We start from the raw sequence: 14,930 nt of genomic DNA, 5'->3' as shown, positions 1-14,930 counted from the left end.
TTTTGATTGCACTTTTTGTTAACTCTTACTTCCTTCCCTAGGTATCTACCCCATTGATGTGATATGTACTGTGAGCTCTTACTAGTATGTATTGCTGCTCTTACTAGCATGTTTTGTCAGTTGTAGATCTGTAGTTGATGCTCTGTTGATGCTTGTATGTTGTTCCTCGCTTCCTCGCTGTTGTTCCTCGCTTTGGATAAAAGCATTGGCCAAATGAGTAAATGTTAATGTAAATGACCCCCTCAGGTTCACGGCCATGGAGGTGGTCAACTAGCCCAAAAGACTGGCAGCAGTTTGGAGTGTTTTCCTTTACAGCTAAGCATCAGCTAAATGAATAAATGTAAATGTAATGTGCATTTGTTATGTTACTAGCGAGTCACCAACTTTACTAACAGCCAGACATCAAGCAAGTGGGACAACTTGTCAGGTCTCTCGCTCATCACTCTCTCTCCTCTTCCTCACTTCCTCCTCCGACGTCCTCTTCGGTCTTTTCAGCCTCTGCCATGAGATCCACACTGAGAACACTGAGCTAGCTCACCTTGGACAGTTTATTGTCTTTGCTTCTTCTGGTAGCTTGCTGAGGAGTCGTGTTGGTGCCGTAAAGCGTGACAAAGTTCCTGCACTGGACTCCAGAGTTACATAGAGCCAATAACCAGCACCGGCCCGGTGTGGTACTGACAGAGACTCCATTCAGCCTGTTACAGGTCAGTGTAGCATCAAAATGGTTTAAAGCTGTTGTTTTAAGATCAGTTAGTACATAATGCTGCTTTAAATGATGTTTGTGTGAAAGTTGACAGGGATCTTTGTTCAGTTCATGTCTGTGTGTTGCTGCTGCTCACTGAGCGCTGATATTTAGGGCTAATGTGGCTGTTTGACTGAAGTCAGATTCTCTCTGACTCACTGACCTCAGAACAACAAAACCTTCAGCATCAGAGAGACAACACAAGAAATGTATGAACCACCTGCTGAGCCTAAAGTAGAGCAGGACAGGTTGGCAGAAATGTTCCATCTCACTGGAGATGGTTACATGTCACAGCTTGCAAAACACCAGGTGAACTGGTTTCTCTGGGACTGACTTTGTGTCTTCAGACCAGTCAGTCTGCATGTTCTGATGGTGAGACAGCAGCTGCAGTCACATGACTGATTATGGGAGGAGTCACCATAATCTCTCTCTCTACAGACGGACTTGGATGAGACGCCATCAGGCTGCTGATCTGACGGACATCCACAGGAACAAGCTGAGTGAGTCTGATGTTTTTACCTTTGAAAATAGTGATGGGGATCAGGGCTCTTTGGAGGAGCCGGATCTGATGGATCTGTTCCTTTCTGAGAAACACTGAGAACCAGAATCATTTAAAAGACAGCAATCAATCAAACAGTGAAGTTCAAATGTGTTCAAGTGTGTACTTGTACTTCTTGAAGTAGTTTTTTAAATCTGTAATTTTACTTTTACTTCGGTGTGTTTTGTTTAAAGTATTGTACTTCACTACATTTACTGAGGAAAAACTGGCGACCACTTTGGCCTCAAGTGCAGAGAACATCTTTATGATGCTGTCTTAAGTTACTGCTAATGCAGACTGAACATTTCCTGCTGCAGCATCTTCACATTAAAAGCCTTTAACTGGCGAAACACAAGCTGACTTTTATTTTGAAGCAGTCACGGGAAATGCGCTCTGTTTTGTAAGTGAGATCAGAGCTGAAGGCTCTCATTCTTCAAAAATGCAGCTGCACAAGACAAACGTCTTTTTCAACACTTTTCTGACAGCAGAAACAACAGGCTGCACACCTCCACCTGCTCAGCCAGGTGACAGGCTGCACACCTCCACCTGCTCAGCCAGGTGACAGGCTGCACACCTCAACCTGCTCAGCCAGGTGACAGGCTGCACACCTCCACCTGCTCAGCCAGGTGACAGGCTGCACACCTCAACCTGCTCAGCCAGGTGACAGGCTGCACACCTCAACCTGCTCAGCCAGGTGACAGGCTGCACACCTCCACCTGCTCAGCCAGGTGACAGGCTGCACACCTCCACCTGCTCAGCCAGGTGACAGGCTGCACACCTCCACCTGCTCAGCCAGGTGACAGGCTGCACACCTCCACCTGCTCAGCCAGGTGACAGGCTGCACACCTCCACCTGCTCAGCCAGGTAACAGGCTGCACACCTCCACCTGCTCAGCCAGGTGACAGGCTGCACACCTCAACCTGCTCAGCACGCCTCCACCTGCTCAGCCAGGTGACAGGCTGCACACCTCCACCTGCTCAGCACGCCTCCACCTGCTCAGCCAGGTGACAGGCTGCACACCTCAACCTGCTCAGCACGCCTCCACCTGCTCAGCCAGGTGACAGGCTGCACACCTCCACCTGCTCAGCCAGGTGACAGGCTACACACCTCAACCTGCTCAGCCAGGTGACAGGCTGCACACCTCAACCTGCTCAGCACGCCTCCACCTGCTCAGCCAGGTGACAGGCTGCACACCTCAACCTGCTCAGCACGCCTCCACCTGCTCAGCCAGGTGACAGGCTGCACACCTCAACCTGCTCAGCCAGGTGACAGGCTGCACACCTCCACCTGCTCAGCCAGGTGACAGGCTGCACACCTCCACCTGCTCAGCCAGGTGACAGGCTGCACACCTCCACAGGCTGCACACCTCCACCTGCTCAGCCAGGTAACAGGCTGCACACCTCCACCTGCTCAGCACGCCTCCACCTGCTCAGCCAGGTAACAGGCTGCACACCTCCACCTGCTCAGCCAGGTAACAGGCTGCACACCTCCACCTGCTCAGCCAGGTAACAGGCTGCACACCTCCACAGGCTGCACACCTCCACCTGCTCAGCCAGGTAACAGGCTGCACACCTCCACCTGCTCAGCCAGGTGATAGGCTGCACACCTCCACCTGCTCAGCCAGGTGACAGCATAAAGTCAGATCATGTATGCTGACAGAATTATGGAAAACACCAATAGCTGCCCGACAACAGTTTGTTTAGCTGCCCCAGACTTCTGAGCCCTGTGGTATTAAAAGGCATCGGCTGTTACCATAGTAACTACAGGTGTCTCATTAACGGTGCAGCTGCATAATAGTGTCTAAACAGGTTAATTAATGCACCATGTCAGAGTTAGAGATTTGAACCAACACTCCTCAGTGAACTTCTCGGCTGCAGTCTGAGAGCATTTTCTAGTTAAGCAGCGTCTGTAGATTTATCATGATGGATTCAGGCCTGCCATGTTTTTAGGAGTCTGTTCACACTGATAGAAGCTAATAAAAACACTAATTTTGTGAAAAAGTCCGGCCCCCACAGTGTCTGCTTAGAAACATTCTCTAAACTTCTTATTTTAACATAAATGTCGGCTGTGGAATGAAGGAAGACAAACTGAGGAAACTTCATTTTGTGAAGTCAGACTCTCTAGGAGGCAGGGTTTGTGTTGTATTTCCTGGGTTTGACTTGTCAGGTTTGGTTTCTGACCAAATACTGCAACATTCCCATCAGCCTCAGCGGTGTTGCTCAGTATTGTTTGGTGTCGTGAGCTGTGCTGCACGGCTAGTAAGACTACAGCCAGCCTTTATTTCAAGAACTAAAAGCTGGTGGAACAAACAACCTGTTCTCACTAGAAAGTCTTCACAAACTAACTCCTGGTGTCAGTTTTTAACAGAACAAAACAAAAGCTAACAGAACAAAACTTCATCTTTATGTGTGGCTTTTCTGAAGGAAGAAATCTGACCATATTTCCATGTTTCCATTCAGTGGGGCTTTAACTCAAAGATGGCTCTCTGTAACTGAAACAAGTGTAAGCAGTGTGCCGCTTTAAAATGACACACAGACTCACAGAGTCCAGAGAGCAGCAGCAGGAGCCTGTGTCAGCCAATCAGAACTCCTGCTGCTGCTCTGAAACATTTGTGTTCCAGTTTTCCTTCAGGTCTAAAATACTGCCTGACTTTAGCAGGGAGCCACGATGACGGCAAAGGACCTTTTGAAGACTCTGGAGAATTTAAGAGAGGAAGAATTCAAAAAGTTCAAATGGTATCTGCGGCAACCTGACGTCCTGGAAACCTACCAAACCATGAAAGTGTTCGAGCTGGAGACTGCAGACAGATTGAAAACAGTGGATCTGATGGTGAACGCATTTAATCTTCATGGAGCTCTGAAGCAGACCAAGAAGATCTTAGCGGAGATACCCAGGAAAGACCTGGTGCAGAGTCTGCCAGAAACCAGCTCAGGACCAGAAGGTCAGTTTCTGTATTATATATACTTGTAAAGGAACAGGGTCTCTCAGCACAGAAGCTCACTGCGTTCACCAACAAATAAAGTTTGAGGCCTGATCTTGTTATTAGGAGAAAAGGTTGAGTTTAAGATCATTCCCATGTGATGGCTTTCATCCCCTTTTTTAGAACAACAGTCCAAAAAAAATCTACCACATGAAAATGAAAAACTAATTACCAAGTACAAGTGAAATTGAAAATATATATAACACATGATCTGTGTATCCAGCTTCATTGACAGTGGATGTCATGAAGCTGGAAAAGAGGACCGTCCGCTCAGTTTGAATCTAAAGCTGCTGTAATTTCTGGTATGTATGGAAGGCAAAGTGTAGTTTAGGGATCGACCGATATGTTTTTTTCCAGCCGATCGCGATCCCGATTATTAGTAACCAATTAGACCGATGACCAATATGTGGAACCGAAATTTTAATCTTGGTGTCCAAATTTAGAATAATACAAACTCCAACACAAAACTTTGTTAAAAATAACAAGATTAAAGTTCATTGTCATGTTTAATCTTTATAAATAGTAAATTAAATGAATTAGAGATCCATCCCAGAGATGCAGTTGTTAACCATGAGTGATAAATTATCAAACTGCCATTTATATTGTATTTGTTTTATATAGTTAGGATTTTATTGATGCATTTATTGAGACTATTTATTGGTTCTGTTCTTTATCTATACTCCTATTGTTTTAATTACTTTTCTTATTAAAAAAATAAATAAATTCAGGACAGTAATCAAATTTAATATTTTATTGTGACTGAGCTGCAACAACAGTAAAGTTTACAGCAGCAAACACACTTTATAAAATCAGTATCTCACTGGAAACAAATGAAACATGTTAAATAAACTATTCCCGACATCAAAATACTAAAGTTTAAAGAAAACAGCAGCCCGTGGTCCTCTCCCTGTCCTCCTGCCCCCTCTGCTGCTGCTGCTACAGAGGAGCTGGTTTCTGTCAACAAGCACCTGAGTTTACAATGTGCTAAATTTTAAGGTCCGTAGCATCTCAGCTAAACAGGCCACAGACAGAGAGGTTTGGTTTTAGCATTGTTAATGACATACTAGTTATTAGCCGAGCACATGTGCTTGTGTAAAACAAACAGAGCAGCGGTGGATGAGACAGAGCAGATTAAAATATCACTCTGTGCACATTCCCGCAAGTTTTACTTGTGCTACTGGTTTTGCTGCACGGCCGTAGTTCTAGTCAACTTGTGTACTCTACTCTGATCTCTGCTTATTTAGTTCCATGTGCAGAGGAGGGGAGGGGCTGCAGCGTGGTGGCTGGCTCGTTCTATTGGCTGCTTCCGCACAATAGTCAGTGTTGATAGGCTATTATTCGTGACTTGTAACCAATCAGCTAGTAATGTGGGCGGGACATTGTACTCACCACTCTGTGGGCTCAAGCAGAGAGGTGGCTGCAGCAGAGCCAAAGGAGCATTTTTTAATTAATCAATAATATCGGCTATCTGTTTTTAAAATGGCCGATGCGGATTATTGGAGAAATGCTGAATATCTGCGCGATAATCGGCCTGGTCGACCCCTAGTGTAGTTTTTAATATATTATATTTTGCTTTCTCTGAGAGACGTTGTGACTCCAGCAGAGCTTTAAGAGATTTAGTTGAAGCAGCATCAGTTTATCTGGAGGTCTTAAAGTCTGAACATTATAGAGCGATTCATCCTGAGCCATCAGGGGTGGACGTGGTTCAGGAGGAAGATCGGGTTGCCCATTAATCAGAAGATCGGCAGTTCCACCCTTATCTCCTCCAGGCTGCATGTCCAAGTGTCCTTGGACACGATACTGAACCCTGAATTGCCACCAGTGTGTAAATGGTGAATGTGATGTGCTTTGAGTGGTCGCAGAGACTAGAAAGGTGTTAAACAGATCCATTTAGCTGCAGGAACCTCATTAACAATCTCATTTCTCATATGTAGGTAGGTGGTTGGACCCTTCATAAATTAACACTTATTTAGTTATATGTCAATGATTTAGATTTTTCTGTTCCCTGACAGCCAATCACATTGAGAGGCTGTTAGTCTCAAAGTAGAGGCAGACTCACAGCTTTCAGGGATTTGTTTTTCACACTGAACTGACCCGGGGTGCATCTAGGATTGGCTTCCTGTGTTTATGAGAGTGCACTGAGGGTTGAGTAAATTGTGGACAAGGTTAAAGGTTCAGGCTTGTTCTTATACATTAAGAGCTTTTGACTAACTGTGAGGAGTGTTTGCACGTCAGGAAATTTAATCGTAACATTTGTGCTGTTGCTGTTCAGGGATCTGGACTTGTTTTGACCTTTGAAATACTCTGTTTCAGAGGAGAATCCTCTGAAGACGCTGCCAGAGGCCAAAGCCTCCAACACAGCTCTGTAAGTAGGATTGATTCATCAATAAATAACTTTCGGTTGTATTGTTATTCCTGATTCAGTCATTATTAACCTATTGGTCACGCAACCACCCTTTTCCAGGAAAAATGCCTAAAATAACCCAAAATAAATCGGTAATATCTCCTCAACTATTTGGTCTAGATGCATAATTCTGGTCTCCTTTGAAAGGTCAGAAGCTAAGAAATATAAATCCATTGTACATTAACATATTTATTTTACCATTAAAGACTAAACTGAGATGAAACACAGAACAAATCTGATATTTTCTTCGTTGCCCTGTAAAAAAGCTATATTTTAATGCAATAAACCATCAAAACCATCATAAGATAGCCAACGAAGGTAAAAATCAGAACTGAAGAAGTCTTTTGGATGAGGGACGAAACATCTTCCAGTATCTTCAACCAAGTCCAGTTGCCCTGGACTTTAACCTTCATTGGATAACTATGACCTGGATGACTGAGAATCTTCATAAGATAGATTATAATGCACCTGAATATCTTCTAATAAACCTGGAATACAACTGTAACTGTAAATTTGATGAAAAGAAACTGTTATACAACACTTATTACACAATCTTTCAAAAATATATATGGCGAATGGAAATTTTTGTTTAAATGTTGACTTTTACTGGGAGATATCTTTAATACCCTATTTCTGTCCATATTACCAAGTTCCAAAGAACAAAACATTGAAATATTGATAAAAACATTTAATATTCATCAACATTCCTGTCACCAAAAGCACACCCATGCTTTACAGGCCTGTAAACAGGCTTGTGCAACATGATGATTGCGATATTGAGTCAATATATTGTGCACCCATCATATATTTTTGTATATATATATTTTCTTGGGTAGGATCCACCCACATTTGTTTTGCTTTCAAAGCTCATGGAGTTGGGGGGTCTGGGGTTGTTTCACTCAAAGGAGTCAATACAGGAAATAGTAATGATTAGTTCACCGCTCATAACTGTGGGTCTTTGGATTTGAGTCTTAAACTATGTATAAAAACCCTTTATATTAATATTTTAGAGGAATGTAATGTCCATGTTTGATGCTGCTCTGACCCCCCTCCTCCTTTCAGGGTGGAGCCTGCTGGAGTCCCATGGTCTAGACAAGGTCTGAGGAAGTGTAAGTGTGTTTTTCATTTGATTTATGAAAACAAAGCAGCACACATTCAACCATCTTCAGACTGTGACATCACTCATTCAAAGTGCCAATCAATGAACAGATGATAGATCAATAACTGCAGCTGGATTGTGTCTCGTTCTCTCATCAGATTCCTGTGAACTCACAATCGACACAAACACAGTAAACAGAAAGATCAAACTGTCTGACAACAACAGGAAGGCGACACTTGTGGAGGAGGATCAGACATATTTTTATCATCCAGACAGGTTTGACTGGAGGCCTCAGCTGCTTTGTACAGATGGTCTGACTGGTCGTTGTTACTGGGAGGTCGAGTGGAGAGGAGATGTTTGTATATCAGTGAGTTACAGAGGAATTGGCAGGAAAGGAGAGGGTGAAGACAGTGTGTTTGGACAGAATGATCAGTCCTGGAGTCTGGTCTGCTCTTTTGGTGGTTGCTATTTCTTTCACAATGGCACAAAAAAACACATCTCCTCACCCTCCTCCTCCTCCTCCTCCTCCTCCTCTGGTAGAGTAGCAGTGTATGTGGACTGGCCTGCTGGCTCTCTGTCCTTCTACAGAGTTTCGTCTGACACACTGATCCACCTCCACACCTTCAACACCACATTCATTGAACCTCTTTATCCTGGCTTTGCGCTCGGGACGCCTGGTTGCTCAGTGTGTCTGAGTTCTGTGTAGGAGGGAGAATCTTCTCCTGGTAGAGAACAGATCAGTTGAGTCTGTACAGGATCACAGAAATCTTTCAGCTTCTTGTAATAAATCCATCAATGAACTTTGTACAAAGTGATTCAAAGTGATTGAACAGATTCCTCATTTCCATGTAAACTTCTTCCACTTCCAGTCCTTTAAAGATGGAAGCTCTGATCATTAAATGGTGGAAATGCCGTTGACTTGGACCTTCTGTCATGTGTTGCTTTGAATTCTGGCTCTTGTTCCAATAAAAGCAGAATGTTACTGTGAGTGTGTTTGTTGTCTTTCTCAGCTCAGGACTACTGACACCATTCAGCTGGAAGAAGTTTGTAAGGTGGTATTAGAATGTTGAAGACGTTTATATGGTTTTTAAGGTGGTATGACATTTTTGTAGGCACTTCTGTCCTGTGACTTCTTAAGGTGGTTCAAAGTTTAAAACTGGTTTTAACATTTGGTTAAGAGATTTGAAGGTGGTATTAGTATATTTGATATGGTTTTTAAGGTGGTATTAGTATGTTTGATATGTTTTAATAGATATACTAGATATGATCAATCTATCTTCAGGCTATGTACCACAGTACTTTAAAGTAGCTGTAATTAAACCTCTTCTGAAAAAGGTCTGGGTCCCGGCCTCCCTGGTTCCACACCCTGCCCGTCTGACTGCCTCGAGTGCAGCGAGTTTGCAGAAACAGGGAAAAATCCTGGTCAGCTAATAAAATCTCCACTACAGTAGAAGGTAAACTCAGCGGAGGTTTCTGAAACAGAAGAAATCCTGAAGACGGGACGTCAGCGTCCTCAGTGGGAGCTACGCTCCTGTTTCCTTTGGATGTTTGAAGCTCAGAGTTTCCAAATGTGCTCTGAAAGACACACAGAGATGTGAACATGAGGACTGACTGATGTGGACTCCTAGAGGCAGAAGCAGAGGAGTTACTGCCCTCCGGTGGTCAATCTGAGTCACTACAACACTACGTTACACTGAGGTGTGGCCAACATTCTCCAGAAGGGTCCGGCTGCGGACTGTAGCTCAGGGGGCGGGGCGTGAGCGAGGGGCGTGAGCGCGGGTAGGTCAAAGTTCATCAGACTAGAAGGCGGGATTTGAAGAAGAAGATGATAACATAAAGTAATGATGCAGCAGAAGCAGCAGGTAGGTAATCACAGCTCAGTGCAGCAAAAGATGAACTTATGATGTTGTTGGACAAATAAGTACAATTATTTTTAATAAAAGTTATTCATTTCAGCTGTTTAATGTTGTTAATCTAAATAATCATATAATTTTATATGTTCCTGTTAAGATCCTTTCCCACATTTTTATTGTTCAGTGTTTTTATCTTATTTTCTAGTATTTTATTCACTTTGATTCAGTGCTGCAGGCTCGCTGCGAATGACACTCGACTCTGTAGCCCCTCTAAAAAAGAAAATACTAAAACAAAGACGGTTAGCTCCATGGTATAATACTGAAACTCGCAAATTAAAGCAAATATCACGGAAACTTGAGAGGAATTGGCGTTCTACCAAAGTGGAAAATTCTCGTTTAATTTGGCAAGATAGTCTTAAAACTTATAGGAATGCCAGAGCAGTGTACTACTCGTCATTAATAGAGGAAAATAGGAACAACCCCAGGTTTCTTTTCAGCACTGTAGTCAGGCTGACAGAGAGTCACAGCTCTATTGAGCCCAGTATTCCCATAGCTCTCAGTAGTTACGATTTCATGAGCTTCTTTAATGATAAAATTCTAGCTATTAGAGACAAAATTCACCAAGACCTGCCCTCAACTGGCACCGACTTATCTCTTAACTCAGGAACCTTAGAAACAGCTGTAGAACCAGATACATGTTTAGACTGTTTTGCTTCCCTCAATCTTTACCAACTAACTTCAATAATTTCTTCATCTAAACCATCAACCTGCCTCTTAGACCCCATCCCGACTAGGCTGCTTAAAGATGTTCTACCCTTAGTCAGCACTTCTATACTAGATATGATCAATCTATCTTTATCAACAGGCTATGTACCACAGTACTTTAAAGTAGCTGTAATTAAACCTCTTCTGAAAAAGCCCAAACTTGATCCAGATGTTTTAGCCAACTATAGACCTATATCTAACCTTCCATTTCTCTCTAAGGTTCTGGAGAAAGCAGTTGCTAAACAGCTGTGTGACTTTCTACAGAGCAATAGTTTATTTGAGGATTTTCAGTCAGGATTTAGAGCTCATCATAGCACAGAGACAGCACTGGTGAAAATTACTAATGACCTCCTTATTGCATCAGACAAAGGACTTGTCTCTGTACTGGTTTTATTAGATCTTAGTGCTGCATTTGATACCATTGACCATCAGATCCTATTGCAGAGACTGGAATATTTCATTGGCATTAAAGGAACCGCTCTAAGCTGGTTTAAGTCCTATTTATCAGATCGATTTCAGTTTGTACATGTTAACGATGAGTCCTCCATGCACGCCAAAGTTACTCATGGAGTTCCTCAAGGATCTGTCCTTGGACCAATCCTCTTCACTTTATATATGCTTCCTTTAGGCAATATTATCAGGAAATATTCCATAAGCTTTCATTGTTATGCAGATGATACTCAGTTATATCTATCGATCAAGCCAGATGAAACTCATCAGTTAACTAAACTTCAAATGTGCCTTCAGGATGTTAAAACCTGGATGACCTGTAATTTTCTCATGTTAAACTCAGATAAAACTGAAGTTATTGTTCTGGGGCCTAAGCACCTCCGTGACGCATTATCTAAAGATATAGTTTCCCTGGATGGCATCGCCTTGGCCTCCAGCACCACTGTGAGGAATCTTGGAGCTATCTTTGATCAGGACATGTCGTTTAAGTCTCACATTAAGCAAATTTCAAGGACCGCCTTTTTTCACCTACGTAATATTGCGAAAATCAGGAACATCCTGTCTAAAAATGATGCAGAAAAACTAGTCCATGCATTTGTTACTTCTAGGCTGGATTACTGCAATTCCTTATTATCAGGCTGCTCGAAAAAGTCCATTAAGACTCTTCAGCTGATCCAGAATGCTGCAGCACGTGTTCTGACAGGAACCAGGAAAAGAGATCACATTTCTCCTGTTTTAGCTTCTTTGCATTGGCTTCCAGTAAAATCCAGAATAGAATTTAAAATCATTCTTCTTACCTACAAAGCTCTTAATGGTCAGGCACCATCTTATCTTAAAGAGCTCATAGTACCTTACTACCCCACCAGAGCACTGCGCTCCCAGAATGCAGGGTTACTTGTGGTTCCTAGAGTCTCCAAAAGTAGACTAGGAGCCAGAGCGTTCAGCTATCAAGCTCCTCTCCTGTGGAACCAGGTTCCAGTTTGGGTTCAGGAGGCAGACACCATCTCCACATTTAAGAGTAGGCTTAAGACTTTCCTCTTTGATAAAGCTTATAGTTAGGGCTGGCTCAGGTAGTCCTGAACCATCCCTTAGTTATGCTGCTATAGGCCTAGACTGCCGGGGGATTTCCCATGATGCACTGAGCTCCTCTCTCCTCTACTTTCTCTTCCTCTGTATGCAACCTATCCCATTATTGCATGTTACTAACACAACATCTCCCCTTTCTGGTAGTCTTGTGCTTTCTCGTCCCTCTCCTCTCTCCTCCTATCACTTCCTGCAGGTTTTCTGGCTCTGGAGCTGTGGAGTCTGGATCTGTGGTTGCGGGTCACCTGCTGCCCCCGTGTTCCTGCTCGACACCCTCTGCTGCAACGACTATTGTTGCTAGTCTTATTGTTATTATTGTTATTATAATCATTAACATTACGACTGTTACCATTAACACTATTATAAATATCTGTACCATTTTTCATTTAGTCTATAGCAACATCACCTTTACTGTCTGTACCTCTGTGTGTATATTGTGTAGGCTGCCTCCCTCCTCTCTCTCTCTCTCTCTCTCTCTCTCTCTCTCCCCTCACCCCAACCGGTGGAGGCAGATGGCCGCCCACCCTGAGTCATGGTTCTGCTCGAGGTTTCTGCCTCTTAAAAGGAAGTTTTTCCTTGCCTCTGTCTCCTAGTGCTGCTCTTGGTGGGAACTGTTGGGCTTCTGTAAATAACATCAGAGTACGGTCTAGACCTGCTCTTTTATGAAAAGCGCTGTGAGATAACTGTTGTTGTGATTTGGCGCTATATAAATAAAATTGAATTGAATTGAATTGAATTGAATTCATTTTCTATGTGTTGCAGGTCCCAGGCATGCGACCATACGAACAATTAATCTGATCAAAACGTTATGCTGTTGCTGCAGTGACTCCTCGCAGCAGAACACTTCTTCACATCCCCACAGCTTTAGCAAGACAAACAGTTAACAACAACAACAACATGACAACATCCCCAAGTTCCTCATGCTGCTGCACAAGATCAGCTTTTAACAGGTTAACGTGCAAAATAACTAGAATGCCACATATTTAGGTGAACTCAGCATATCAGTTACCAACCCAATCAACAGCACGACTCCGGCCACAGGAGCTCTCGGGTCCTCAGCACAAACAAGCCAGGAGCAGATGCACACAGAGCAACCAAACTGTCAGCCCGCCATGACAGAAGAACACAAAGACGGCGCTAGCCTGCGGACCAGAGGCACAACAACTAATAAAACAGGACTTCTAAAACTTACTAGAGCAACTTACAGCTCATCTAAAATGCATGAAAACATTCTTCCATCACTTATTATGTGTTTTCATCGTGCTTATACATGACACTAACCGGATAAAAGGTGGAACGAGTAGACAGGACAACGTTAGGCTGTTGCTGCAGTGACTCCTCGGGCCAACAAGAGCGTAAAGCAGCTCCGTCAGCTGCCGACGTCCTGCTGCCGCCTACTGACGTTCCTGGGTATTGCACCCAAAATAACAAGTCCACAAAGACTGAATAAGAGAAGCTTTTTAAAACTGACAAGAAAACATCAGCAAGAGCTGGAATACACATGAAAAATGTGACCATATGTTTTATGTGCAACATTTGTGGACATCCTCAATAAACAGATGCACCAATCATGCTGACTGTGTTAAATCCGTGAATGGTTCGTTCTTTCATTATTTCGTTTCAAAACCGAATCACAAAAAACTGTTTTAAAACCAAAATGGAAAAATACTGATTTTGATATTTAATGAGTCTGATCTGTGTAGCTTTGTGTGTTACACTTGATAAACCTGCAGCAGATACACTTGGGCGATGGCGGTGCCTGATTAAATGTAATAAAGACGAGCTTGAACATCAACATAAGTGGGTTTTTAGTTAGAAAAACAGGACAATATTAAATAGCTGCAGTACCGGAGGCTGCAGCTATATAATATTGGCTCAACGTTCAGTTTGTAACTCACTAGCAACTGGAACAGGAACGCTTTCCTGAGGATCCTCTGGTTTTTAAGATTTCTTCAGTATAAAATTAACTCAAATTAACTGATAGTTGTCAGTACATCCATTGGTACACAGCAAACATGAACTGTTATTGGGTCATTCGGCAAGCTGGATATTAACAAATCATACAGGGATTAAAATGTTGGGTAATTTTTGTTCAGCCTCTCTGCGCTGTTTCCACCTGACCTTTATTTTCTTTGTGAGATGTTGAGGGTTTGAGGCTCTGTAATATACCGCTTCTACAATCATATTCGCCACAGTTGATATGAGATGCGACCTGAAAAAAAATAGCCTGATATAAAATTAAATGTAAAAATATTTAACCTAATTGATGGATGCTTTTACATTATAAATTTGACCGGCAGTCAATTCATGACTTATCCAACCGTCTAGAGTTGGATTACTCTACTTTCCAAAGCTCTTCCAGCCCCTTTGCAATTAATGATTGCTCTACACTTTTATGCTTTGGGGTCTTTCCAATCTGTAATAGACGAGGTGTCAAACGCCCTGACCCATCTGCCGAATACCGCTGTGAAGTTCCCGTCAAAACAAGAAGAGGATGAAATAGCAGCGCACTACTTTAATGTTAGCGACTTCCCACGAGTGTGCGGGGTGATAGAATTTGTCAACAGAAAAAACAGCATTCAATCAATGTCCTGTTAGTTTGTAATCATGAAAATAAAATAAACAACGTTGTATGTAGGCCTATGTATGTATAGCCTATATTATTATATGTATCACTTGTGTTGTCTTCCCGTCGACCATGCACTTTTTGTCCTCCCGAGTCAAAACTGACCCGGTCTGCTTTCTTTGTTTATAAAGCATAATGTATAAATTACCACCCAATTCTGTGTTACACCTTCTCAGCCAACTTCTTTCCAACTCATTTTTTTTTTATTTTTTTTTTTTACTCATTTAGCAGACGCTTTTATCCGGCCGGATTTATATAGCGGCCGAGAAGGAACGTAAGTTTGTATTATGGATGGTGCAGACCCAGTAGTCACTCTGTATGCAAGCATTAGTGACTTGAATCTGATTCTGGAGGCCACGGGGAGCCAGTGGAGGTCACTGAGTAATGGAG

General features: G+C 42.9%; 1 protein-coding gene across 2 annotated transcripts in view; it reads left to right on the top strand.

Moving 5' to 3' along the window:
• Window positions 1–1,181: 1,181 nt before the first annotated feature.
• LOC119910538 (stonustoxin subunit beta-like) overlaps window positions 1,182–14,930 on the top strand; it is a 33,243-nt gene continuing 19,494 nt past the window's right edge. The window contains exons 1-5 of one of the 2 annotated variants that reach the window (XM_038729314.1): window positions 1,182–1,242; window positions 3,936–4,221; window positions 6,574–6,625; window positions 7,727–7,773; window positions 7,922–8,751. In XM_038729314.1, the coding sequence (XP_038585242.1) occupies window positions 3,948–4,221; window positions 6,574–6,625; window positions 7,727–7,773; window positions 7,922–8,469 (921 nt within the window). In that variant the 5' untranslated portion in view covers window positions 1,182–1,242; window positions 3,936–3,947 and the 3' untranslated portion in view covers window positions 8,470–8,751. Of the gene's footprint in view, window positions 1,243–3,935; window positions 4,222–6,573; window positions 6,626–7,726; window positions 7,774–7,921; window positions 8,752–14,930 lie in introns of those variants that run through there. The other variant, XM_038729232.1, reaches the window with a different exon arrangement.

The sequence above is a fragment of the Micropterus salmoides genome, unplaced genomic scaffold, assembly GCF_014851395.1.
Source record: "Micropterus salmoides isolate LMB-PRFRI ecotype aquatic unplaced genomic scaffold, ASM1485139v1 Ms_hic_scaffold_1, whole genome shotgun sequence".
In the NCBI taxonomy this organism is placed as follows: Eukaryota; Metazoa; Chordata; class Actinopteri; order Centrarchiformes; family Centrarchidae; genus Micropterus; species Micropterus salmoides.
The sequence above is the reverse complement of the archived record's forward strand: the minus strand, read 5'-3'. Positions and strand labels throughout refer to the sequence as shown.